At 51.0% G+C, this 25,749-nt stretch overlaps 1 protein-coding gene across 2 annotated transcripts in view; it reads left to right on the top strand.

Moving 5' to 3' along the window:
• TRAF5 (TNF receptor associated factor 5) overlaps positions 1-25,749 on the top strand; it is a 47,523-nt gene that overhangs the window by 4,690 nt on the left and 17,084 nt on the right. For both annotated transcript variants that reach the window (XM_072831160.1, XM_072831161.1), the window contains exons 2-3: positions 22,682-22,900; positions 24,143-24,200. In XM_072831160.1, the coding sequence (XP_072687261.1) occupies positions 22,683-22,900; positions 24,143-24,200 (276 nt within the window). In that variant the 5' untranslated portion in view covers position 22,682. The remainder of the gene's footprint in view (positions 1-22,681; positions 22,901-24,142; positions 24,201-25,749) is intronic.

Here is a 25,749-nt window from a genome sequence, read left to right as displayed (position 1 = left end):
GTCACCGGGGCTGCTCCCTGGGTTCGCATCCCCTCCACCTCTCTCCTCTCTACCTTAATTGTGCACGCACGTGCTCTCCTGGCCTCCCGTGGGCCCGCCCGGCCTGGCCACCTTCGCGAAGTGGAGATAGTGGGGACTTCGGAAGCTGGGAGGCCTGGGTTCGCATCTGAATTTAGGGCTTGCTGGCTGTGGTTGTAGGACTGGGGCAAGTTGTCCCGCTTCCCTGAGCCTCAGGGTTTCTGCAGAGACATAGTCATGTCGCTCACTTGAGGTTGGTGGAAGACTAAATGAGCCCGTAGGTACACAGAGCCTCAGGAAAGCTGGTTTTCTCCTTCCCCGTGTTTGAGGGCAGTAGGGAATTGCGGGGTCTCTGGGGAGGTGGAAAATGTGTGTCCAGCTTAAAGGCATTCGAATTTAGATTAAAAACAGACAAACAAAAGAATGGCCGAGTGCCTGGGCAGACCACCATTCAAACTAGCCTGTTGCTGCCTCTTTGCTCGCTAGACCAGGCCGGCCTGGGGGTGGGGGTGGGGGACAGGAGGACGTGAGCTGGGACGGGGTGGGCCGTGGGGGGGATAAGCTGGGACAAGCCCTTGGCAGGCAGAGGGCAGAGAAGAGGGCAGACAGCAGCAGATAATGGAGGCCCGGCCCCCCAGGGAGTAGGTTTCAGGGGCAGGATTCCAGTCTCTAGAATAATCTGTGGGCAGAGCAGCTGGGTAGGGAAAAGAGTGCTGGGTAGAGGTGAATCAGGGACCCAGCAGGAGAGCTAGGATGGATTTGGAAAGCAAAATGCAGGCACTGGCTTGATTACCCGGCGCAGGGCCATCCCTTTAGTGGGATCCAGCTACGCAGTCAGAGCAGGATGTGGAGCGAAGGTGACTGGGTGCAAAGCTGCAGCCGGAGGAGCCCTTTCTGTGCTCCCTTCCCCGGGCTGGGGGCTTGGAACAGCCAGGCTGCGTGCTGAGCCCTCCGTTAGAGGGGCCCTCGGCGCTGAAGGGTGGAGGATAAGTGGGTGGGGTGAAGGCAGACGGTCATGAAAGTCCCTCTTCTGCCTTCCTGACATTAAGATTCTGAGGAAGAGGCTGGGCAGATACCTATGATACAACCTAGGAAAATTTACCATGCTTCCCTGGGTTCAAGGCAAATAAGTTAACATAAGGGGAAGGCGTAAGTGCTACGTAGTTGCAGAATAAAAGCAGTGATTCAGCAGTTGGGTGGGGTTGTGCCAGGAAGCCCTCCTGAGGAGCGAGGAGAGGCGGAGGTATCAGAGGTATCCTGCGATGGGCAGAGGCATGTCAGAGGGATAAAGGAAGCAGCAAATGGTTGCCCCTCATGGATGGGAAGGAGGTTATTCTGGAGCAGACTGATTGCCTCATATCGAGGTGGTTTATTTGGAAAAGCCAGTAATTTGGGATGTTGCTTCTTCCGCTGCTCTGTGGCACTTTCTGGAGACCTTTTGGAGAAGTGTCTGACACCATGGATATTAGCTCTGGACAGCCAGACACTAATTTCTTTCAACCCTTCCTTGACACTGATTCCATATGTGGGATTTTTTTTTTAAGATCTCATTTATGTATTTGTGAGAGACAGAGAGACAAAGAGAGAGAGGCAGAGACACAGGCAGAGGGAGAAGTAGGCTCCATGCAGAGAGCCTGATATGGGACTCGATCCCGGGTCTCCAGGATCACGCCCTGGGCCAAAGGCAGGCATTAAACCGCTGAGCCACCCAGGGATCCCCATATGTGGGACTTCAACTGGTTCACTTCACCGATGCTGGATCGTGCAAACAAGCGTGACTTCTCCAACAGCCGTGTCTCCCACCCTGCAGCCAATGCTTGATTCTGTCCACGTCAGCTCTGCTTGGCTGTGTTAAATGTCCAGCTGACTTATCCGTTCCTAATTTTCTTCATATCGTTTCTTCTGCCTAGAATGCCTCCTGCTTTAATCTACTAGTTCATGCCCCTCACCTTCTTAAAGAAAACTCAGATTCATCTCGTGTTAGGAGTGCTTCCCCAAGACCATACCCAGGTTCCATGATAGTCTCCGAGGACTCACGGGATTCAGCATACAGGACACAGCTACGACTCATTACAGTGGAAGGATAGAAAGCAAAATCAGCAAAGGAAAAAGGCATATGGGGCAAAGACCAGAGGAAGCCAGGAGCAAGCTCCGAGTCCCCCCACCCCACACCCCCATCCAGCAACATCACATAGAATCACATAATTCCTCCAGCACTGAATTGTGACAACATGTGACATGTTGTCCAGCAGGGAAGCTCATCAGAGACTCAGTGCCCCGGGTTTTTATTGAGGACCAGTCAGGTAGGCATCCTCTGCCTAACGTATACCAAAATTCCAGACTTTCGGATGAAGAACAGATGCTTAGCAAAAACCACAAACCACCAAAAACAGTTTGGGCTCAGTGAGCCACCCTCATCAGTTAGGAGAACCTGCCGCAAATCTGTCCTCTGAGACGTTAACCAGAGGCCATCCTTGGAAGCAGAACTTTCTAAGATGGCAGTCTCAGGTCTGCTATGTTACCTGTTTTCTGCTCAGTTTTCCTACAGAATTCCACCCATCTATGCCAAGCTGTGGAGATAATAACTCGAGAGAGGAGCCAGGAGACCTAGGACCAGCCTGGCATGGCCAACTACTGCTGAGTGACCCTTTGAACCCCTGGGCTCCCATCTTCTCTCATTTGGAAGAGGGGAATTATAATTCTTCTCAAGGGCAACTGTGAGGGCCAAAGAGGTGATGTAGTAGGTACTCCATCTACCCCTCTTGGTTGAGCTCCTACCATGTGTCAGGCACTGAGTGAGCCTGTGGGAGTACAGGGAGGTATAGCGTAGTGGCCATGAGGAGACCAGTGGGAGGTAAAGCCAGCACTTACTACCCATGTTACCCTGAACAGGTTTATATAATCCTAATCGGTAGAATGTGCACATGAATATTATAACTAGTGCTCATACCTCATTGGGCGGCTGTGCAAAGTGGAACATCCCACGTGAAGCTTCTAGCACATTTTAGGCACCCAAAGCAGCTATTAATTCACTCAGATATCAGAGCACCTGCTCTATGCCAGCACCTTGAAAAAGATACGGCCCCGGCCCTGCTTTCTGTTTGCTGGTGTAGACTAATAGCGAACAGATAATTACATAAAGATAAATACATACAAAATGAATTATGATCATAGTGCTACAAAGGAGAAGTACAGTGTGGTGATAAATAGGTGAGGAGGGGACCTAATCTGACTGCGGAGGCGTGTGAAGGCTTAGCTGCGTGTGTGAGGCTGAGGCTGGGCCTCAGGGAGGTTGTTTCCAGCAGAGACCACAGCTTGAGCAAAGGGGGAGCAGCCTTAGGGGTGAAGGCCCTCAGGGGGGCAGGTTGGCCGCTGGTTTGAATGAAGAGTGGCAGGGAGACCGGGGAGGATGGAGAAGAAGGGGTGGGGAAGGAGGGGGCGCGCAGAGGACACTGGAGATGTGGGCAGGACCGCTGCAGCATGTGTGAGGGCTTTGGGACGTTAAGGGGACGAGGAGGCCGTGAAAAGATGGTGTGAGTGACGTAGCTCGGTGTTTCAGAAGCTCTGTTAGGCTCTGTGTGAAAAATGCTCTGGAGGAGCGAGTGGGTGAGGGAGGCTGCTTGTAGGAGGCTGCGCTGTGGCCCGGGTGACAGGGGTGGTGGCTTGCACCGGGGTGTTGGTTGTGGGGGTGGAGAGAAGGAGACGGAATGTACCCATCAGGTCCTCTCAGGAGGCCTCCTTGACTGATAGGATGGGGGGTGGGGGGGGAGGAGAAGGAAGCCTTGGCCCGATGATGCCAGGCAGCTGGCAACAGCAGGAAGAGAAAGAGTGGGTCTTCACCAAGAGGGAGCTCTGGGGAGAGCAACTGAGGAGAGGGGAAATTGGTTCAGCTTGGGATGTGTTGGCTTCAGAGGGCCTGCAAGTCAGTCAGAAGGAGGCAGCGGGTAGGCAGCCCAAATGCGAGTCTGGGTGCAGAGGAGGCCCAGGGTGGGGAGTCGTTAGTTCACACGCTGTCTCTGATGTTGGACAGTGTGGTTTCGGGGAAGCTAAAGGGAGAGTAGTGTGTTGGGGGATGGGGGTTTGGTGGGCAACAATGTCAGACGTTGCTGAGAAGCCAGGTAGGATGAAGGTTGAAAATGGGCCTTTGGCCTTGTGACCCGGCCATCGCTGCTTTGGGTGGTGTGGGGAAGGGGTGTGGGGGTGAGCCAGGCCCATGCCGGCTGAGGACTGGGTTGAAGAGACGCCCATGGAGACACTCCCTCCACTGCGTGAGGGTGAGGGTGAACGAAGAAGTGGCCGTGAGAGGAAGGAGAGAGCTCGAACTTTCGAGAAATGTGCGAGTGAGGATTTTTAGCTTTGCTTTCATCTCTGGAGGGACCTGTGTGAAGGCTCAGTGGGAAGGAGCCAGCTGACAGGGAGAGGTTGGCGATGAGGACGGTGGGGTGAGTGACGAGGGATGGGAAGCCCCCCAGAAGGCAGGAGCTCAGGACAGGTGGAGAGGTTGGCCTGATTCAGGTCCCCTCTAACACGCCCTGGGAGGGAGAGAGCAGAGCAGGGCCCTGCACAGGGAGACACGCAGGTCTGGTGGCAGGAAGTGGAGGTCGTTCTGGTCTGAAGATTTCTATTTTTTTCTGTGCAGTAGGAAGTGAAGTTTCTGGGTGAGACGGCGGAGGGGGGGAGTGGTTGATGAGGGGGGTTGGAGGGGGGGGAGCTGGGGCATGATCAAGGTTTGTGGAAAAGAGAAAGGTTTGAAAGAGATACTGAAAACAAGAGAATAAGCTGAAAAGGAAAACCTGGCCTCAAACTCTGTTACCTGTCCGCATGATGAAGCCTCCAGAAAAGGAACCCCAGCAAACGTGATTTCGGCTCTCTAGCACCTTGTGAGGCTCGTGGGTGAGGGCCTCATGCATGTTAATTGATTGAATTGTCGGCCTGTCTACCTTTCCAAATCCTTCTCAGCATTCTCCCCTCCTTCCCAGGTACCTGGGTCCCTCCGTGACACCTCACCAGGGGCTAGTTTGCGTTAGCGGGGAGTAAGGAGCGGGGCTCAAACTTGGTGTTGCCAGCCCTGTGTGGCTAGACCCTCCCCTCCTGACGCTGACTACCCCTCCCCGAGGCAGCCACCCTGTCCAGCTGGACCTGGTGGGATTTCAGGACTTAACAGTTGAGGTGAGAAGGTTTAGGCCCCGGGAAGCAGGCTAGGTGGGAAAGAAGCTTCCCCACTTTCTGCAGAAGAGTGTCCTAAGGGAGCCCTTCAGTCTTTCTGTAAGCCTCTATGGCGTACCTCTCATGTGCACGGTTCCAAGTGTCGGTACCCCAGGAAACAGAAGGAACCCCTCTGCCGTCCCGGAGGTTGTATTCTGGCCGGGGAAGATAGGCAGTAAAGAGGTCAACCTATAACATGCCTGATGGTGGCGGGTGCTTTGGAGGAAAACACCTCAGTCGGGATGTTGTGTTTCCAAGTGAAGGCCTCACTTGTGACGTAGCGTTTGAGCAGGTACCTGAAGGGTGGGAACAAGCCGTTCAGGCATCAGGGGAACAGAAGCACGTAAAGGCGCTTGTACTCGTCAAGAAGAAGCGAGGCCAGTGTGGCTGGGATGTGTGACCAGGAGGAGAGTGCTAGAAAATGAGGACAGGCCAGACCCTGTAGGACTCCCAAGGACAGCGGCTTTAACCCTGAGGGATGAGGCCGTTGGAGCAGACGAGTGGCATATCTGACTTCTGTTTTTAAAAGGATGGCTCTGGCTGCTGGGGTGTGGGTGGGCCGTACAGGGAAGGGCAGAGGCAGGAGGCCAGCTAAGAGATTCACGCTGTTTCCAGTGGGGGGATGATGCCAGCTTAGAGCAGAGTGGCTGTGCTGAAAGTGGGGAGCAGCAGTTTGAGATATCTGGAAGAAGAGCTGGGAGGATTTGTGTTGTGGGGTACACAGTAAGCAGAGCCAAGAGTGACTCCAAAGTTTTGGTCCAAATAGTAGGGTGATTGGTGGCACCATTTTCCTGAGGTGGAGGAAGGCTGTGGGAGGAGCAGGTCGGGCGGGGTTGGCTGTGTTGCTATTGAGGTGCCTGGTGAACGAACATGGAGGTGTGGGCCAGGCAGTTGGAATGAAGAGAGGTCCAGACTGCAGATAGACGTCGGGGCGCTGTCAGCCACGGATGGCATCTAAGGCAGGAGCCAAGGTGAGCACACCAGGAGAATGAGAATGGAGACACACAAAAGAGGTCCAGCACCAGCCTGGGGCCTCTGAACCATGGGGAAATGAGGAGCAACTGGTGGGGAGGAGGAGGAGGAGGACAGGGGAGGGGGGGAAGGGGGAGAAGGAGGAGGGGGGGGAGGAGGAGGAGGGATCTGAGAGCTGGCCCAATGGTCTAGCTCTGTGCTTCTCACATGGTAACCTGCTATAGAATCCTGCCCAGAAACTTGCTTAACAAGCAGACTTCTAGGGGCAGCCCAGGTGGCACAGCAGTTTAGCGCTGCCTTCAGCCCAGGGCCTGATTCTTGAGACCCCGGATTGAGTCCCACGCCAGGCTCCCTGCATGGAGCCTGCTTTTCCTTCTAGTCTCTGCCTCTCTCTCACACACATTATTACTCTCATGAATAAATAAATAAAATTAAAAAAAAAAACCCAAGCCGACTTCTACCTATACCAAGAGATCCCAATTCTGAAATACCTCCATAGGGTGGGCTACAATATTGCAACAAGTAGGCTCCCCAAACAGAGGTCTGCTTCTCTGGGGTAAGGTGTCCCAGCCAGCACCTTTATCATGCTCCAGGGCATACTCGAGGGCATACGTTTGTATTTTGTAGATAGGCATGGTCCCCACCCGGACTGAACTGTCTGGGAACGGGAACTGTCTGGCAACTTGGGATCCCCCCCCCCACACACATACACACAGTAGAATGAGGCAAGTGTTCTGCATACAGCAGGCGCTGAATAAATGCTGACTAAGGAGTGAAGGGTGGACATGCGTGGATATTAAGTGCTTATTGATGTGTCAGGCACTGTGTGAATTACACATTTGATCTTCACTCCAAGCCTTAGAGGCAGGTACTATTATTGTCCAATGTTCTGGATGAAGATGAGATGACACAGGTAAGGGACTGAACCAGCGGCGCCTGACTCCAGAGCTGGTCTCCCAGCTGTGCTGCCTCTCACCCAGACCTCCGTCTTGGGGTCGGGTGGGGTGTTGGTACATTTTCCTCTGGCCATGACACAGGGTGAAGAGCACTGGATTTGGAGTCAGGAAGCCTGGAGTGACATTCCTGCTCCACCACGTGCTAGCTGTGCGCGATTTGGGGCAAGTTGCTTGACAGCTCAGGCCCCGGGTACTTCATCCGAGAGGTGACGATGCTAATATTGCCACAGGGTTCGTGTGAGGACTGGGTACGATGTTGTATGTAAAAATAGAAACAGCTAAGTACTGGTGTGTGTAAGTGGTAGTGTTATGATGATTATCTTGAAAAACATCAAATCGTGGAACCCCTAAGATTACCCAAAAAAGTTGTCGGAGGGCTATAGATCGGAGGAAACCCAACAGGCCTTGCTGCAACCAAAATAGTGCCCCCGTACACATTTTTATTTACTGATGTTTCTGCGTGAGATTTGGTTTGATGAGTTTCAGTTTTTTAAAAAGCTGCGACACCCTTGGCTAGCCGATCCCCTAAGCCCTCTCACAGTTGACTGGCTCAGTTGTTGGGGGGGGAAGCCATTTTTTCAAATTCTTTCTCTTTCTCTTGGGACACCCCCCCCCCCATGCTCCCTTCCTTCTCTCCCTCTTCTGCCGTCCTGATCCCAAGAACCCGACGTCCAGGGTTGTGTGAGGGGCTACAGCATTGGGTGAGGGGGACTCTAGGATGCCCACCCAGGTGTGGCCTGGGCATCTGCGGTACACCTGGAGTAGCAGACCTCAGGAAGCTTCTAGGCTGTATACTGCCACAGTACAGAGCTGGCATGAGAGGGTCACCTCGGGTCCCATCCACTTCCTCCCTGGGCCCGGGGCCAGAGCTGGCCTCGCCGCTGGTCAGGAGTGGATTGCTCTGTCTGCCTCTCGCACAACATTGACCCGTGGCCCAGCCACAGCCTCTCCCGGCTCTGAGGCAGTGGGCAGTAGTGTGTCCACGTCTGTGGTCAGCTTTGGAGCTGTGACCCTAGCACAGAGGCAGCTGTGCATGAGCCTGTGGGAGAGACGGGGCACAGCTAGAGTGATGTTGGCCTTTGGTAGCTAAAAGCCACCAAAAGGTCAGGCCGAGACTTCTGAATCCACCTGCCACGTCTGTTCTGTATCCTGTCTAGGAGGTCTCAGGCCTCTCCCCTTTCCCTGGAGCACCCATAGGCCAGGGAGGGTGGGCCCGGGCCAAGGCTTTTGAATTGCGAGCCTGGTCTCAACCCCTTGTCTGTTGGCTGTGCATCCAAGCTGCCACGTGGCTCCACCAGCTGGGCCCCTGGGCTCCTTGTCTCCCTGTGTATGGGAGAAGACAGGATGGTTGGGAAGGGAGAGGGCGAGAAGACCGTAAGGCTGCAATGACGCCCCAGGATGCCATGAAGTAGGGACTCCCACCCACATTTGGAAAGAAGTCTGGTTGGGATGCGGCGGCCTTTCCCAGGAGGAGGGGTGGGAGTTTGGCAGGAATGAGGGACAGAGGCTGACCCAGACTCAGGGGAGTCCCGCAGGGAGCCCTGCAGAAGCGTGGTCAGGGCGGGGAGAAGACCACACAGCACAGTGTCCCCACGGCCAAGGGCTCAGGGGGTTTCAAGGAGGAAGTACTAAATGCCACATAAAGGGCAGGAGGGCCGTGATTTAGGGCAGGCTAATTGGCAAGTCTGCTTGTGTGATTACAGTTTAGGTCGTTGAACTAATATAATACGCTTTTCCAAACTCCCTAGGGCACCCCCCTCCCCCCCAACACCCAGATGATTCGGGCTCCCCAGCTTATTCAAGGGCAGGGTACAGAGAACTGGGGGAGGAGGCAAGGCTGCAGGGAGGTGCCTGTGGGATCCTAAGGGGGACGCAGGCCTGCAGGCACTGACCTGGACCCAGGAAGGGAAGGTGGGGGAGGGGGAGAGGGGAGGGGGCCCTTGGGGGTGCTGGTCGGAGGAAGTGTGATGGGGGGGTGCAGGGGGTGGCGTGAAGACCCCCAGCCCCTCAGTGCTGCATCACTCTTTTCCCCATCAGTGTCTGTGTACAGCAGGCCCTCAGCAAAGGATGGATTTACAAAAAGTGATTGAGTGAATGAACTTTTTTTTTAAAGATTTTATTTATGTATTCATGAGAAACACAGAGAGAGAGGCAGAGACGTAGTCAGAGGGAGAAGCAGGCCCCATGCAAGGAGCCTGATACGGGACTCCATCCTGGGACCGCGGGATCACGCCCTGAGCCGAAGGCAGACGCCCAACTACTGGGCCACCAGACGTCCCGAGTGAATGAACTTTTGGTGGGGGTGAGTCCGGTGTAACCCTGAATTCGGAATAAAGCATCGGGTGAGGTGAGGAGGAGAACGAGAAAGGAGAAAGGCAGCTGTGGGGGGAGGAAGAGCAGTTAGCTTAGTTAAGGGTCTCCGACGAGGGGGAGCAGCGCCCAGTGTTGGGGAGGGGCTGGCTGGTATCTGGGGAATTCACGGAAATAGGTGCAACTTCTGCATAAGGAGTGAAGATGAGTCGGGCCCACCCACAGGGCTGTCGTGTGACTCGAGCCTTAATGGGGGTGCTGACTGTAGGGGAGGGGACAGCGGGCGGGCTCGCAGGGCTCCACTCAGTGATCAGAACTGCCACTCATCGCCATCACTTTGGGCCGGCCAGGGGATGGGGGGTAGGAATATAGGGGTGCAGAAAGAGCAAAGTGCGGTCCCAGCAAACGAGTGAGCGAGGAAACACATACAAGCGTGAAAAAGACAGAGGAAGGGGCACCGGGGTGGCTCTGCGATTGGACGTCTGCCTTCGGTTGGACATCTGCCTTCGGCTCGGGGATCACGGGGTGTGATCCCGGGGTCCTGGGATGGAATCCCACATCCGGGTCCCCACAGGGAGCCTGCTCCTCCCTCTGCCTGTGTCTCTGCCTCCCTGTGTGTCTTTCATGAATAAATAAATAACATCTGGGAAAAAAAAAAAAAAAAGGACACAGGAAGCTAAAGGGGAATATTTAGGGAGGTTGCACTGAGGTGAAGGGGGGACCAAGGTCATGGTCTCCTACGTGAAGGGGTGTCTTCAGGAAAAGGGCCTGGGCTCTCTCCCTATGGTCCCAAATGACTCCCAACCTCCCCCTCTCGTTGCCCTCATTCTTCCCCATCTCAGTGGACAGCAGCACCTCCATGTAGGTGTTGAGGCCCGATCCTGACATCAGGGCATCAGCCTCCGGTCCTCCCTGCCTCCAAACGTCATATGCAGTCAGTTGATGCTCCATTTCCCTGCCACCACCATAGTCCAGGTCCATGCCGTCTTCCCCGACGGCTGCACTGTGTCCTGACTGCTCTCCCCTGCGCGCCCCGCACCCCGGCCCTCACCATCCGCTCTCTGTGCCGCATCCGGTGTGGTCTCTTCAGCCCCAAGGCAGACACTGCCATTAGCTCCCTGAATACCCGTGCTGCTTCCCGTTCCTTTGATCTCAGAACAAACCCAGACTTTCCTGTGGGCGACCAGGCCCATGTGATCTGGCTTCTTCCCTACCTCCCCCAGTCCTTCCTCTTGTCCCTGACATTAGGCAACACGGGCCTCCTCTCTGTTTCTCAAACACGCCAAGGCCTTTCCCAGAACTGGCCGCTACCCTTGCTGCCCTCTGCCTGCAGCGTCGGTCCTGCTACTCCTCACCCTTGCTCCTGCTCATCCTCCCCTCGCTGTTCAAGTATCACCCCCTCCAGGAGGCCTTCCTGTCTACAGAGGCTGCTTCTGTTTCTCTATCTTCACACCCTGTTCGTTTCCTTTAGAGGATTTGTCACGGTTTGTAACGGCCTCCTTTGTTGTCACTCCCTTGTCTCCTCCGTGAGACTGTACAAGCCCCACGGGAGTAGGCTTGAACCCTCTCTCTCTTGTTCTTTCCTGGCTCCCAGAGCCTGATACAGTGCCCCCGCCCCCGCCGTCAGTCAGGTTATCCTCGGGGTGGGAGGATATTGATGGAGGGGCTCTGGGGCAAATGCTTAATAATAATAATTGCCCTCATAGCACTTCCTGTGTACCCCCATTAGAAGCTCTTCATGCATAGGGAGGGTGAGCAAACTTGTTCTGTAAAGAACCAAGTAAGAAGTATTTTAGGCTTTGGGCCGTATGGTCTGTGGCACAACTGCTCAACTTGGCTGTGGTGGCAAAAAACAAATAACAACAACAACAACAACAACAAACACAAAAAGACAACCCCAACCATAGATGATATGTAAACAAATGAACGTGGCTGTGTTCTGGTAGAACTTTATTTACAAAAGCAAGTGGCAGGGCCGGCTGACTCGTGACATATAGCATTAGCTTAGTTAATCTTCAGAGATTCTGTGAGATAGCTACGATTATCATTATCAATATTTTTTAGCTGAAAAAAACTGAGAAGCGTAAAGACCGAGTAACTTGCTGGGCATCATACAGCTCTTCAGGGATATAATCAGGATTTGTGCCCAGGCAGGTGGATTCCAGAGTCCATGGGGGTGGCCACCGTACCACACTGCCTCTGAGCAGGCTTTGGAGAAGCAGAGAGGGACCCCAGCACCTCCTTATCGCCTGTGGGCCCCACTGCTTTCTGGCCATGGGACCTCTCCACGTTTCCTCGTTCAACAAGTTGGGGATCATAAGGTTGCTGTCGGGATTGAAATGAGGCCATGTAGTGACGCCTGGGTGGCTCAGTGGTTGAGCATCTGCCTTTGGTTCCGGGTGTGATCCTGGGGTCCTGGGATCGAGTCCCACATTGGGCTCCCCCAGGGAGCCTGCTTCTCCCTCTGCCTGTGTCTCTGCCTCTCTCTCTGTGTCTCTCATTAATAAATAAAATCTTTCAAAAAAAAAAATCAAGACCATGTAGATAAATTAGCTGGCTCTGAGCCTAGACATAGCCTCACTGAGTGTAATCCTGACCTATAGCCAATTCCAACCCTTAGGTGCCATTCACATCTTTCCGTATCATCCCCTTGGCATCTGCCCGCCTCCTTCAGATTTACCCTAGTGTGTCTTCACGGCCCTCCTTCCAGTGAGGTCTCCCAGTAATCCTAGAGTTCCCCTATTTAAGGAAACACCGACAGTGCTCTGGGGCTGGCTCTGAGAACCTGGATACTGATGAGGACAGCCCCTCCCTGAGGAGCTGGCCGAGGAGCTGGCCCAGGACAGCAGGGAGGGCTGGAAAAGGATTGGCACTGAGGCTGGTGGGGAGAGACTGGAGTCAAAGCTTCCTCCAGGGGAAGCTTTCATGTGGGAAGATCAGTAGCCTTCTAATTTTTTGGAGGGGATGGGGGGGTTAAATGCAGAGAGCAAATCTGAAAGGTCTGCTCCAGCATCATTTGGAGCCAGGTGGATTCAGGCTGGGTTCTGAGGCTTCCCCGTGAGCACGATTGATGTTGAGGAAGCAGCTGGCACAGGGTACATGTGGGTCAGGCACCCCAGGGGGGGCGCAGGGATGCCCTTCCGCCCTGGAACCCCCTGTTCTTCACCAGCCATGCTTTGCTGCCCTCCCAGTAAAATGAGGAACCAGGGGTTTCCTGACAGCTTGGAGAGAAATCACACTTCTCTTCAAAGGAATTAAAATCTTACGCCCATCATTTGTCCTGCATCCAAGAAAACCCTCTCCCGAGAAAGGATAAGGAAAAGAAAGAACGAAAAAAATACCCCCAGACCTTTGCCTGTGCAACGCCAAAGTCAGCCATCCCGTGGACAGGCAGCAGGTCGGGAGGCTGTCGTCACCTACTGTCTTGGCTGTCGTGGTGTCACCTGGCCTTTGCATGGTCTCCCTCCCACGTTACGCCTGATAGAAAATGGCCTCGTTACTTCTGCGTTTTTCCAAGGCCCTTCCTCTTTGTCTAACCTACATGGTTAAAGGTTATTGAAAATAAAACCAGTTTCGCTCAGAAGTCACATATTGACGTATTGTTGTTGTGTTAAGCTCTGGAAACGTTAGAGAGGAAGAGAAGGTCAAGGGTTGGAGCAGAGGCCTAGCCGTTGTCATGAGAGGTTGCGTCTTCCAAGGAAAGCTCTTTCTGGGCCATTGCAGACAGAGGCTCTGGTGACCACTGTCAATGCAAGTCCCTTCTCCCTCAGGCCATGTGGATAACCTCCTAGAGTGTCTTTCTTCTTCCTCTTCTTCTTTCTCCTCCTCCTCCTCTTTCTTCTTCTTCTCCTTCTCTTTTTTTTTTTTATTAATTTTTTTTATTTATTTATGATAGTCACAGAGAGAGAGAGAGGCAGAGACACAGGCAGAGGGAGAAGCAGGCTCCATGCACCGGGAGCCCGACGTGGGATTCGATCCCGGGTCTCCAGGATCGCGCCCTGGGCCAAAGGCAGGCGCCAAACCACTGCGCCACCCAGGGATCCCTTCTTCTTCTCCTTCTCCTCCTCCTCCTCCTCCTCCTCCTCCTCCTCCTCCTCCTCCTTTTTCCTGGTAGTAACTGTTCTCCCTAGAAGAGCAGAATCTCAGAATTCAAGGGCCAGCTGGTGAGCACATGCTGAGGGGTTGGCTGAGCTCATGCACAGATTCCAGAGTCTTCTTGAGTCACTGCATCTTGGGGTTAACATTTTAACTTCTCATCACTAACCGTGTCCCCCTCCCCCCCTTTGATTTCAGGCCAGAACCGATTGTAGGCTCTCGGGAGGGTCTGGGGAAGAACCTACTAGCACCTGCCCCCCTGTTGCTGAATGTGAGTGTCAGTCAGGGAGTTGGCTCCTTATGCTTCTGGAGAGGCCTGAATGGAGCTGAGAAATGGGAAGTTTGCCTTCTAGAAGCCCAGCCTATGATTGGTAACTTTCATCGGCCAGTGCAGGGCTGCCCCTCCATTGCCCACAGTGCAAGGACTATCCCAGGATAGTCAGCCTTTGTGCCCCTGACTTGTCACCCGGCCCTGTAAGTCCCACCTGTCAGACAAAGCTGTCTCTCCTGACTCTGCCGCTCTCAGGATCCTTGCTTACAAAGGAGCCCCGGGGAACACTGCAAGCCTCTCAAACCCTCCCCTCTGTACCCTTAACCAAGAGCCCCTGGACCCTAGAAGTCATTAGCAGGAGGGATCCTGGACCTAGTAAGGGGTGCAGGGTCACACAAGGCTGAGGGGGGGTTACTTTGGGGGAAGCAGCACCTGTTAAATCCCAAGTAGGAAGCAAGGAAGGGCTGCTCTGTAGCCACGGGTGTGCGTGGGAAGGGCGGACGTCAATACGGGCGTCAGAGAATTTTCCCATCTCTGTCTCTCTGGGATGTCTTCTCTCTCCAGATCTTATTTCCTTAGCACAGATCTAAACCTATTATGTCAAATGCCATCACTAAAATGACATCTGAATTATTTGTAAAGTAAAAATAATAATAATAATAATAATGCCCTGAGCAATTTAAAAACAATTATTGATCCCACAAAGGAAGTGTGGCCACTCCTAGAAACCGCATCATTTATTCTGGAAGAGATGTTAGATGTCCACTTGTCTGGCCCACCTCCACTCGCTTAAGACTAAGGGACCCCCAACCTCGTTATGTCCCCTACCCACATCCTTGCTGCTTTCCTTCTCTCCTTCATCCTCTCCCATTGGTGCCATCGATTATCAGTCTTCCGGACGAACCTCGGATTCATCCTCCACTGTCCCGTCCTTCAGCCCTTGCACTGAACCCATTTCTAAATCTCTGCATTTTACCTCAGAAATGCCTCACAAACGTGGCTTCTCTCTGCCCCTGCCTTGACTCAGGCCACTGTCATCCTCCTTCGGTCTGGATGGGGTCCAGGTACTAGCCTCTTCCCTAAACTCCCTGCGTGGACCTGTCCTAAATGTTTAGCATCCCTAAAACTACCAAAACCATGGGGCAATATTTAGAACTTCCGACAGTGGCATTCATTCAGGGCTCTTCACGCGATGCTCCTCCCCTCTCTCCACATTACATCTCACAGAGACCTTTCTAGTGGTTTCTGACAGGAATTCCTTAAACAGAAATCGGCTTACGCAGGTGATGGCAAAGCTGGGAAGCTGAAAGGAAGATTCGGGGTGAAGCAACTCAGAGATGAGTCCTGGCAGGAGGCGGCCCACCTCCACCCCCCCTAGAGCTTAGGAGCTGGGGATTACCCTCAGCTGGCCTGGCAGGAGCTAGGCCACACAGCCAGGGGCCATCTGGTGGTGAGGAAAGCCATGGAGGAGATCCATGGGAGACAAATACTCTGGATTCTCCCTTCGGCCCACCCTTCAGTCTCTTGACAGTTCTCTTGTTGGCTGAACCCAGCCAGAAGCCACGGAGCCCAGGAAACAGAGTTTGTGGGGGTCCACCCTCACCCCACCTCGTGATGTAGACCAGAGCAGGAGAGCAGACAGTGGATCTGAGAACAAACGAGCAAATGACTGGCATGTTCCCATAATTCCACTTGAGCTAGGGTTAATTACTAACCATTCCAGAACTTTCGTGATATTCTTGGGGAAATTCTTGTATCTCTTTCATCTAGAAAGGAGAAGGGGTACTTTCTTCGTGACCAGCTGAGATGTTTTCTTCTCTGGGAAGTCAACACAGACACCTCGGAAAGCATTAGCTACCCCTCCCCTGGGCTTAGTTCTTTTGTACTGCTTGCAACCAGGGCATTATAACACCTCATTCTTGGATCTGATTGCCTCTGCGTGACTTGGAGGCTCTCTGTGGCAGATGTAGTATCATAGATCTCTGCAGTCTTGGGACCCAGTCCAGGACATGTGCATGCTGAGTCCGTGCGGGGATAGACAAATGAGGGAAGTGTGGGGGTGTCTTGTTTAGGGTTGCATAGCTGGTGAGCTGCAGAGCAGGGATGGATGGAGCTCAGGTCTCTGGCCCTGTGCCATTTTTTCTTTCTTTCTTTCTTTCTTTCTTTCTTTCTTTCTTTCTTTCTTTCTTTCTTTCTTTCCTTGAGGGAGAGAAAGAGCACACGAGAAGAGGGGAGGGGAAGGGAGGGGTAGAGGGAGAAGGAGAAGCAGACTCCCTGCTCAGCAGGGAGCCTGACATGGGGCTCCATCCCAGGACCCTGAGATCAGGATCGGAGCCCAAGGCAGATGCTTAACCGACTGAGCCACCCAGCCCCCGCCCCACCACCACCATGCCATTTTCACTCAGGAGTTTCATCCACAGTAACTCGTAACTCCCAAGAATCAGATCTTGAAAACTCTGGAAGCATATAGTTCCTGGGCTTATGTCTTACAAAGTATAAAGTGATTGGGGTGCCTAGGTGGCTCAGTCAGCTGAACCTCCTACTCTTGGTTTTTGGCTTGGGTCATGATATCAGGGTTGTAGGATCAGGCTCCACACTTGACAAAGGAGTCTCCTTGAGATTCTCACTCCCTCTGTCCCCCCCATCCTGCTTGCTCTGTCTCTCTCTTTCTCAAAATAAATAAATAAATCTTTCCCCCAAACACCCAAAGTTTAAAATCATTTATAAAAACATTCCCAAGTTCTCCAGATCTTCATTAATCTAAACAAGGTATTTGGGATCCTATGGAAGTAGTATGGACATACGGACAATCTACCTTTCTTTCTTTCTTTTTCTTTTTTCCTACCTTTCTTTTTTAAACCTGAAACTGAATTCTGCTAGATAGGTGTCCTTTTTACTGTAACTAAAACCTAAACTCTTGTCGCTTCAGAATGTTAGACAGTTCATTATGTATTCCCCAAAAATGAATCCAAAGGAATTTGTCAGGAAAGAACTTAAATCCTGACATCCACAGCTTTCCTTTGGAATTCCTAGAAAATTCTCAAGGAAAAGAGGCAGCAATTTAAAAGCTAAAAAATGATGTTGATAAGAAACTCAGTAAGAGTGCTTGAAGAGCATATTGTATGTGATTTTTTTTATCTTTTTAGGTTCAAGTCCATAACTTTTCTGCAAGAGGACCTCACTGTGAGTTCCATCAATGGCAGGAATAAGGCACTGTTCACTGCAGTAGGGAGAAATACAAGCTCTCGTAGTAATTTTGATGACTTTCTTTTCTTATTTGCAAGAACTGAACTCTTTTTGCTCTTCCTGTTACATAAGCTATTATACCCAAAGGGGAAAAATTTCAATAAAATGGAACTCATTTATTTCCACTAAATAGCTGCCTGGGAATGTCAGAGTACTAGCTGGAAATGTTCAATTAATTAGAGAAATATGTTTGTTCGACCAAGAAACAGCAGCCTTTATGGTCGTATTACTGGGACTCTCTCATGTCCGTGAACAGATTGAGTTGATTCCATTTGGGGGTGCTTATCATGGGCCCAAAGAAGCTTCAGAGGAAAGACACAGATCCTGCCCTGGGAGAGAGAGATCACAGTTCAGTTTATACACAAGAACACTGTCCTGAAACATCTAAAGTACATATTGTGTTGCAGAACATAAGTGCTTATTTTGTTTAAAAAAAATCTAATGAGATAAAAACTCAATTTCATAAACACAAATACTGGGCAAGACAACAGATAAGAGAGTGAACAAGGTCAGTAGATGACTTGTGCATGCTGCCCACAGCTGGGCTAGACACAAAGGTTGGGGGTCAGGAGGCATCAGGTCCTCAGGCCTCTGCAGGCCATTCAGCGATGTAAGGAGGCCATGGGGGTCACAAGCATCCTGGACAGCCCCCCCCAGGGGTTCCCAGAGTGTGCTGCTGGAGGGCCGGGGGGCTGGAGCAGCTCTTACCAGGAAGGCAGCTAATAGGCTCTTACTTAGTTCAGGTATGTTCAGGCACAGAAGTTGGCAAATTGTACAAATTTACCTCCCTGAAGCCCTTTCAGGGGACCTGCATGGGCAAACTATTTTCATAATACTCCTAAGATCTCCTTTGCCTTTTTTGCTCTCCTTTCCTGAGCAGACAGTGGTGCTTCCCGAAAGTTAAGTGATGTGTGATACTGTAACAAATTCTGTGTGTGGGAGTATCAGCCTCAAGAACCTGCCTGTCTTCTATTAAGCCCAAGAAGGTGTGCGAAAAATGTAAAAACAATGCTACTCTTCTCACTCATTTTTTTCATTTTGGAAAATGGCTATTTTTTAAATAAAAATGCTATTTATGTTAACATATAGTTGGCTCATTATTTTTTTTAAAGATTTATTTATTTATTTATTTATTTATTTATTTATTTATTTATTTATTCATGATAGAGAGAGAGAGGCAGAGACACAGGCAGAGGGAGAAGCAGGCTCCATGTCGGGAGCCCGACGTGGGACTCAATCCCGGGACTCCAGGATCACGCCCTGGGCCAAAGGCAGGCGCTAAACCGCTGAGCCACCCAGGGATCCCTGGCTCCTTATTATCTTAAAATGAATTAATAAATAAATATATTTATTAAAGCCCTTAGATTTTTAAGGGATTTATTTATTTGAGAGAGAGGAAGAGAGAGAGAGAGCATGTGCGTGAGCAAAAGGAGCAGAGGGAGAGAATCCCAAGCAGACTCCACGCTGAGCACAAAGCCCGCTGCGATCCCACAACCCTGAGATCATGACCTGAGCCAAAACCGAAGTAGAATGTTTAACCAACTGCGCCACCCAGGCGCCCCTAAACTCCTCAGTGTTAATCTCAAATTGGTAAATACTGATGCTATAACCCACATAAGCAAAAATCGTGTCCTCAATTTTTTTTTATTTTTTAGAGTGGTTTTAGACTCACAGCAAAATTGAGCAGAAGGTACAGAGATTTCCCACAGACCCTCACACATGCATGGCCTCTGCCACGATCAACATCCCCCACCCCCAGAGAGGTATGTTTGTCCCAGCTGATGAACCTACATTGCGTAGGGGAGGACAAAGAACTTCCCCTCTACTCTTCTGAGTTCTTCGCCGAGACCCCTGTGATAAATGACAGATTAGCAAGAGGAAAAACAAACAGAAAGTTATTAACATATATAACTCGTGTATGCATGGGAGATACCCAGGGAAAAATGAGTAGCTCTCTGAGGTGGCTTGGGATTCAGGCTTGAACACCATGCTAAGAGGCAAAGGGGAGAAGGGGAGAGGGAAGTAGGCCTCTTAGGGAAGAGTGAATTATTTTTAGGAGAGATAAATGGGCCCTTAGTAGATTAGGTGGGAGATGTGATAGTTTGTAACCAAGTTTGTCTGGGTATCACCTTCTAGTTTCTTCTGTGATTAGTCACTCTTTTCTGGTGATGAGACTCCTGGAGAGGTGGTTGATAATAATTGAGTTTGTTTTGGAGGATCTGTCTTTAGACAGAGAAAGTGTTGTTTTAGGACAAATGTGTAATGACATGTACCTACCATTAGAGTATCATACCAAGTATTTTCACTGCCCTAAAAGTCCTCTGTGTGCCGCCTATTCATCTCTCCCCACCTCCATCCTGACTCCTGGCAACCACTAATCTTTTGACTGCCTCCATAATTTTGTCTTTTCCAGAATATCTTCTAGTTGGAACCGTACAGTATGCAGGCTCTTCAGATTGGCTTCTTTCACAACTAATATGCATTTCAGATCCCTCCACGCCTTTTCGTGGCTCCATAGCTCATTTCTTATTAGTGCTGAAGGATACCCTACTGTCTGGATGTACCCACAGTTTATCCATTCACCCACTGTTGGACATCTCAGTGGCTCCTAAGTTTGGGCAGTTATGAATAAAGCTCCTATAAACATCTGTGTGCGGGGTTTTATGTGGACATAGGTCTCCCGTGGGTAAATACCGAGGAAGGATTGCCAGATGGTAAGAAATGTCTAATAAGAAACTGCCAGGCTGGCTTCCCACGTGTTGTATTCCCACTCCCCTTCCCCCACCCCCACGGTGAGTGAGGACTCCTGCCCCTTCACATCCTTACCAATATCTGGGATCGTCAGGGTTGGGGATCTGGGCCATTCTAGTAGGTGAATAGTGGTATCTCGTTCTTATTTGTATTTTGCTGACAACATATGATGTGGAGGACCTTTTCATATGCTTGTGTGCCCTCTGCCTGTCTCCTCTGGTGAGGTGTATTTTGAATAACAGTCCTTTATCAGATGTGCCTTTTGAAAATATTTTCCCCCACTCTGTGGCTTATTTTCTCCTTCTCTTGACCATGTCTTTTGCATAGCTGAAATTTTTAATTTTAATGAAGTCCAGTTTATGAATTCTTTATTTTATGGTTTGTGCCTTTGGTTGTTATCTCTAATAAGTTATTGCCATACCCCAGATCATCTAGATTTTCTCCCATGTTGTCTTCTGGGAGTTTAATAGTTTCATCATTATAATTAAGACTTGTTAAATCTCAAGAGTAAACCTAGTAAAAAGGGGAACAGTCACATCTCCTATAGTTCACCTACCACCCTTGAAGCTCTGCAGGAAGCATATGCAGAAAGGAAGAGGTGGGGCTTTGGTCTCAAACCCCAGGATTAAAACAAAAACAAAAAGCCCTGTCCTGCAGGGCTCCTCCAGAGTTCTCTCTGTTGAGAGAACAGCCTTATCTACTGAGAAAGGCCAGTTGCTTTCTCTGCTCCATTCTCACAGGGCACACCCCAGACTGAGCTGGCTCCAGCTCTGGGTGAGGCCAGCAGCTGACTTGAGCAGGGCTGGCTGCCGGATGGCGCCCCTCTCTGGCCTTCACTGTCAGGCCACGCAGCTGCTCTCTGGCCCAGTTGACCTCATCAGCTGCAGGACAGTCTTGAGGGATCCCAAGAGCAAGCCAGAGCAAGCAAGCCTGAAGGCCAAGCCTTCCTGTTCCCTCGCCACGTGGAAAGATGTCACCCCCAGGTGCCACCCTTGATTGCCTCCCAGCCTTGCCAGACACCCTCAAAGCACCACTGCTGGCACTGTGCCAAAAGTCAGAGCATCCCTCCTGGGGAGGCAGGGCTGGGTTCAGCAGATCCATAAGGGTCCAGCGATCAGGTGTCTGTGCAAGAAAGTCTAGACTTGTCATCAGACTTCAAAGATGGAGAAACACCTTCCTTTTTTTTTTTTTTTAAAGATTTTATTTATTTATGAGAGACACATAGAGAGAAGCAGAGACATCGGCAGAGAGAAAAGCAGGTGCCCCACAGGGAGCCTGATGCAGGACTCGATCCAAGGACCCCAGGATCCCAACCTGAGCTGAAGACAGACGCTCAACCACTGAGCCACCCAGGTGCCCCGGGGGAAGTCCTTCCTTATAAAGTTGAAGGATCACTGTGTTAGAAGGCAACACTAGTTAGGGCCGTCCTGTTGAAGGTTTGTCAGAGTCCATTCAACAATATTAATTCAACAAGTAGTTGATTTGTTCTCCACATCTGGCTCAGTGCTCAGGGCTGGAGCTGTACCGATGAGTAAGACCGGATGTGATCTGTGTGTTTTTGAAGAGCACTGATATAAATCAGCTACTCACACAAATGCATGTCTAATTTAAAATTAAATGTCGCTCTGAATTTCAGAACCTGGTTCTATGATAGATACAACAGTGGATGTTTAGTGTTTGGTTTTGTACACTTGTTTATTTTTGAGTTAGGTAATATATTCATGTTCAAAAATTCGAAAGGATGATAGAGTGAAACGTCACTCCCCTACCCCCCACTTCCTTGGGTGGCCCATTATCCCTCAGCCACTCCCCGGACGCCATACGTGCTTCATAGACATGAGTGGGTGTTCTGCTGTTCAGCGGGGGAAGAGGAAGTGGAGTGGAGAATAAAGACTTACCTGAGGATATGACACTTGAAATTTGAAGCACGAATGTGAAGTGAAAAAGCCTGGGAGAGGGGAAGCATTCTCGGTAGAGGCAATAGCTTATGCAAAGGCCCTGTGGCAGGAGACAGCTTGATGTATTAGACGCATAAAAAGCCTGTATTGCTCGAGTGCAGAAAGCAAGGGGAGGAGAGGTCCAGGATGCTGCTGGGTGGAGAGGATGCAGCCTTGGAGCTCTTAGCACTGTGGACTCTCCCCTAAGAGCCTGGGAAGCCACTGCATGATGCGAGGAGGTAACCTTCAATCACACTTGTGTTTTGAAAAATGTTACCCCGGCTAGAATAAGGAGAATGGATCGGAGGGGAACACAGTTTAATGCACTTATTTAGGTTGGGTGAGAAACGATGCGGCTCGGTGGCGGTGAAGTATGTACCTATATTGCAAGAAATGATATGCAAGGTGCTTGCTTCTGGAAAACGTTAACAAGTGTTTGTTTCGGTTCTTGCAACTGAGTGGAAGGAAACTTCCTCACCAGGGTCTGCTTAAAATGCACTTAACACGTGGCTGTGTTTGCTCCAAGCATGTGGCCAAACTCCCAGGATTACCTAGCATCCTGTAAAAGGCTGATGGACAAAGGTCCGAAGCCTCATAAATTCTTGCTAGAAGCCTTCTCTGGCCTCTGGCCGAGCACCCAAAACTAACTCCCCTGGGCGGGCGCCCTCCAGTGGCCGGAGGTCGTTACAACGTCCTAGCAGAATGACCAGGTGGGTGATGCTCCCTAATCGGGATGCAGATCCTTAGAGCCCCTGATGGCTGTGGTGGTTTGGGTATCTGCACACTGAATTTTCCTTTCCTCCCCCTCCCCAGAATGGCTTATTCCGAGGACCAAGGAGGTGTCCCCTGTGGAGCCCCTGATGGCTGTGGTGGTTTGGGTATCTGCACACTGAATTTTCCTTTCCTACCCCCCTCCCCAGAATGGCTTATTCCGAGGACCAAGGAGGTGTCCCCTGTGGTTTCATCCGCCAGAACTCCAGCAACTCCATCTCCTTGGACTTTGAGCCCCACACGGAGTACCGGTTCGTGGAGCCACTGGAAGAGCGCTACAAATGTGCCTTGTGCCACTCGGTGCTTCACAACCCCCACCAGACGGGGTGTGGGCACCGCTTCTGCCAGCACTGCATCCTGTCCTTGAGGTGAGGGGCGGGGGGGGGGGGCGTCCCCGGGACCTGGGTGTCCGGGCAGCTGTTGGAATTGCTGTGGCTGGCCACGGAACCACAGAGGCGCGCAGGGGCTCCCCCAGAGCCCTTCTCCCGGAGCCCCAGAAATCACCTTCAGTTTTTATGTCTCGCCACTGCTTGCCCACAGTTGCCTTTCACCTCCTTTTTAAAAAACGATCGGAGGGGCAGCCCGGGTGGCCCAGCAGGTTAGCGCTGCATTTGGCCCAGGGCGTGATCCTGGAGACCTGGGATCGAGGCCCACGTCGGGCTCCCTGCTTCTCCCTCTGCTTGTGTCTCTGCCTCTCTCTGTGTCTCATGAATAAATAAAATCTTTTTAAAAAAAGTAACTTTAAAAAAATAATAAATACAAACGATCAGAGTGTCCTGAACGTGCAGCGTTCTGTGGGCTCCAGGTGTGCAGTGTGCTGAGCCAGGAATGCTGGTTGCTTGTTGCTCCTGAGGGTCACACCTTTGCTTAAAATGTAGACCCCACGTGGGTGCCAAGTTTGTGTTGGGAAGGGCCTGCAGTCACAGGGGGCCTTGTGGTGGTCGCTCTGACTTTGCCTTGCCCTGAGGCACAGGTGGCATCATGTCGGGAGAGGGACCTCACCCGCGATGGGTGCTGTGTGCTGCCGGGGCTGCGCCTGGGTCATGCCGTTCGGAAGGAGGAGCCCAGGAGAGTCGTGGAAGCGGGCTCTGGGGGGCTGATGTAGCACAGCAAGAAGCCGTTTCCCACCAAGCTTGGAAGGGGGGTTATGACGGCACGTTCTCATTCATTCGTGGGTTTGTCAGCGCCTGTGTGTGTTCCAGGCACCTGGCTAACACTGAGCTCTGGTGCACAGAGAGGAAGAGCCAGAGGTCCAGGGTGGAACAGGACCCAGCCTCTGCCCTCCAGAACACTCCAGTCTAGTGGAGGAGACGGGTTCTGGTACAGTGCAATTAGCAGAAGGCGGCCGGAGGACATGGACTCTGTCTGGGGGACTTACTGTTGGACCTGCGTCCTGGGGAATGAGTGGGAGTATTTCAGCAGCCGGGGGGAGGTGACAGCTCTTCTTGGGGGAGGGAGCAGAAGGAGGGAAGACAGAGTCTGGACTGTTGAGGTGTGCGTGTGGGGAAGGTGACTCCAAAGGGTCAAGCATGGCTGGGGCCCTGGGGCTGCTCTTGAAGAGCTGTTAAGGTCAACTCTTAATTTGGCTCTATTTTTATTTTTCTCTCCAGAGAATTAAATGCAGTCCCACTCTGCCCTGTAGATAAGGAGGTTATCAAATCTCAGGAGGTAAGAAAGTCACCACTTGGGGCACCTGGGTGGCTCCGTGGTTGAGCATCGGCCTTCGGCTCAGGGTGTGATCCTGGGGTCCTGGGATCGAGTCCTGCATCAGGCTCCCTGTGAGGAGCCTACCTTTCTTTCCCTCTGCCTATGTCTCTGCCTCTCTCTGTATCCCTCATGAATAAATAAATAAAATCTTTAAAAAAAAAAAAAGAAAAAAGAAAATCACCCCTTTGTTTAGGAGCTGTCTGGGTGATGGAGAAGCCAGTGCCTGAATCGAATTGGACATAGAGGTTGGAGCAGTAGAGTGGGAGAGGGGGCCTTTCTTAGAGTCCACACTCCTCTGCTGTGGGGTCAGGTCAAATCCCACACCTACCACTGTTTCAGAGTCTTGTTTGGGTCTTTATTGACCCCCACCCCCTAAATTTCTACTCTGCTCTCTTCTTACCCCCTTACTACACTGGCTCCAGGTATGCTGAATTGCTTGGAGAATTGAAACACCCTGTTTCTTGGAATTCACTTTCTCCTCTAGTCAATTCCTAAAACTTCCTTCTATTATTATTATGTCTAACAATAGCTTTATTGATATATAACTCATATGCCATAAATTTTATTTGTATAGTGTACGTATTTCTTGGGTATACACCTAGGAGTGGGATTACTGGGTCACATAATTCTATTTAGGGTCATAATGGGAACTCTAGGTGTAACATTCTGAGGAACTGTCAGACTGTTTTCCAAAGCAGCTGCACCCTTTTACATTCCAACCAGCAGGGTATGAGAGTTCTAATGTCTTTAGATCCTTGTCAAAAGCTGTTACTGTCCATCTTTTTTATTATACTCTTTCCAGTGGGCACCTGTTTCGATTTGCGTTTCTCTAATGATTAATGATATGGAGCATCTTTTCATGTGTTTGTGCATTTGTATGTCTTCTGGTAGACATGCCTATTCAGTTTCTTTGCCCATTTTTAAGTGTATTATTGGTTTCTTATTCTTGAGTTTTAAGAGTTCTTTATATAGTCTAGATACAAGGCTCTTACCAGATATGATTTACAAATATTTTCTTCCCATTCTGTGGGTTGTCTTTTTTTTTTTTTTTTAAGGTTTCATTTATTTGAGAGAGTGTATCAGCAAGAGAGAGAGAAGGAGCAGGGAGATGCAGAGGGAGAGGGAGAAGCAGGTCCCCACTGAGCCGAGAGCCTGAGCCGGGGCTTGATCCCAGGACCCCAGGATCATGACCTGAGCTGAAGGCTGACACTTAACCAACTGAGTCACCCAGGCACCCCCTGTGGGTTGTCTTTTCTCTCTCTTGGTGGTGTCCTTTGAAGCATGAAAGCTTTCCGTTTTGATGAGGTCTTACTTGTCTGTTTGTTTAGGTTCCTTGTTCTTTTAATGTTGCATCTAAGAAACTGTTACCTAACCTGAAGATTTTCTCCCTTAAAACTTTTGTGGGTTTTTTTTTTCTTCTCTTTTTAGCGATGGGGGAGGGACAGAGGCAGAGAGAGAATCTTAAGCAGGCTCCACGCTCAGCATAGCCCAACATGAGGCTTGATTTCAT

Source organism: Canis lupus, chromosome 6 (assembly GCF_048164855.1).
Source record: "Canis lupus baileyi chromosome 6, mCanLup2.hap1, whole genome shotgun sequence".
NCBI lineage: Eukaryota > Metazoa > Chordata > Mammalia > Carnivora > Canidae > Canis > Canis lupus.
This window is presented reverse-complemented; position numbering and strand designations above follow the sequence as displayed.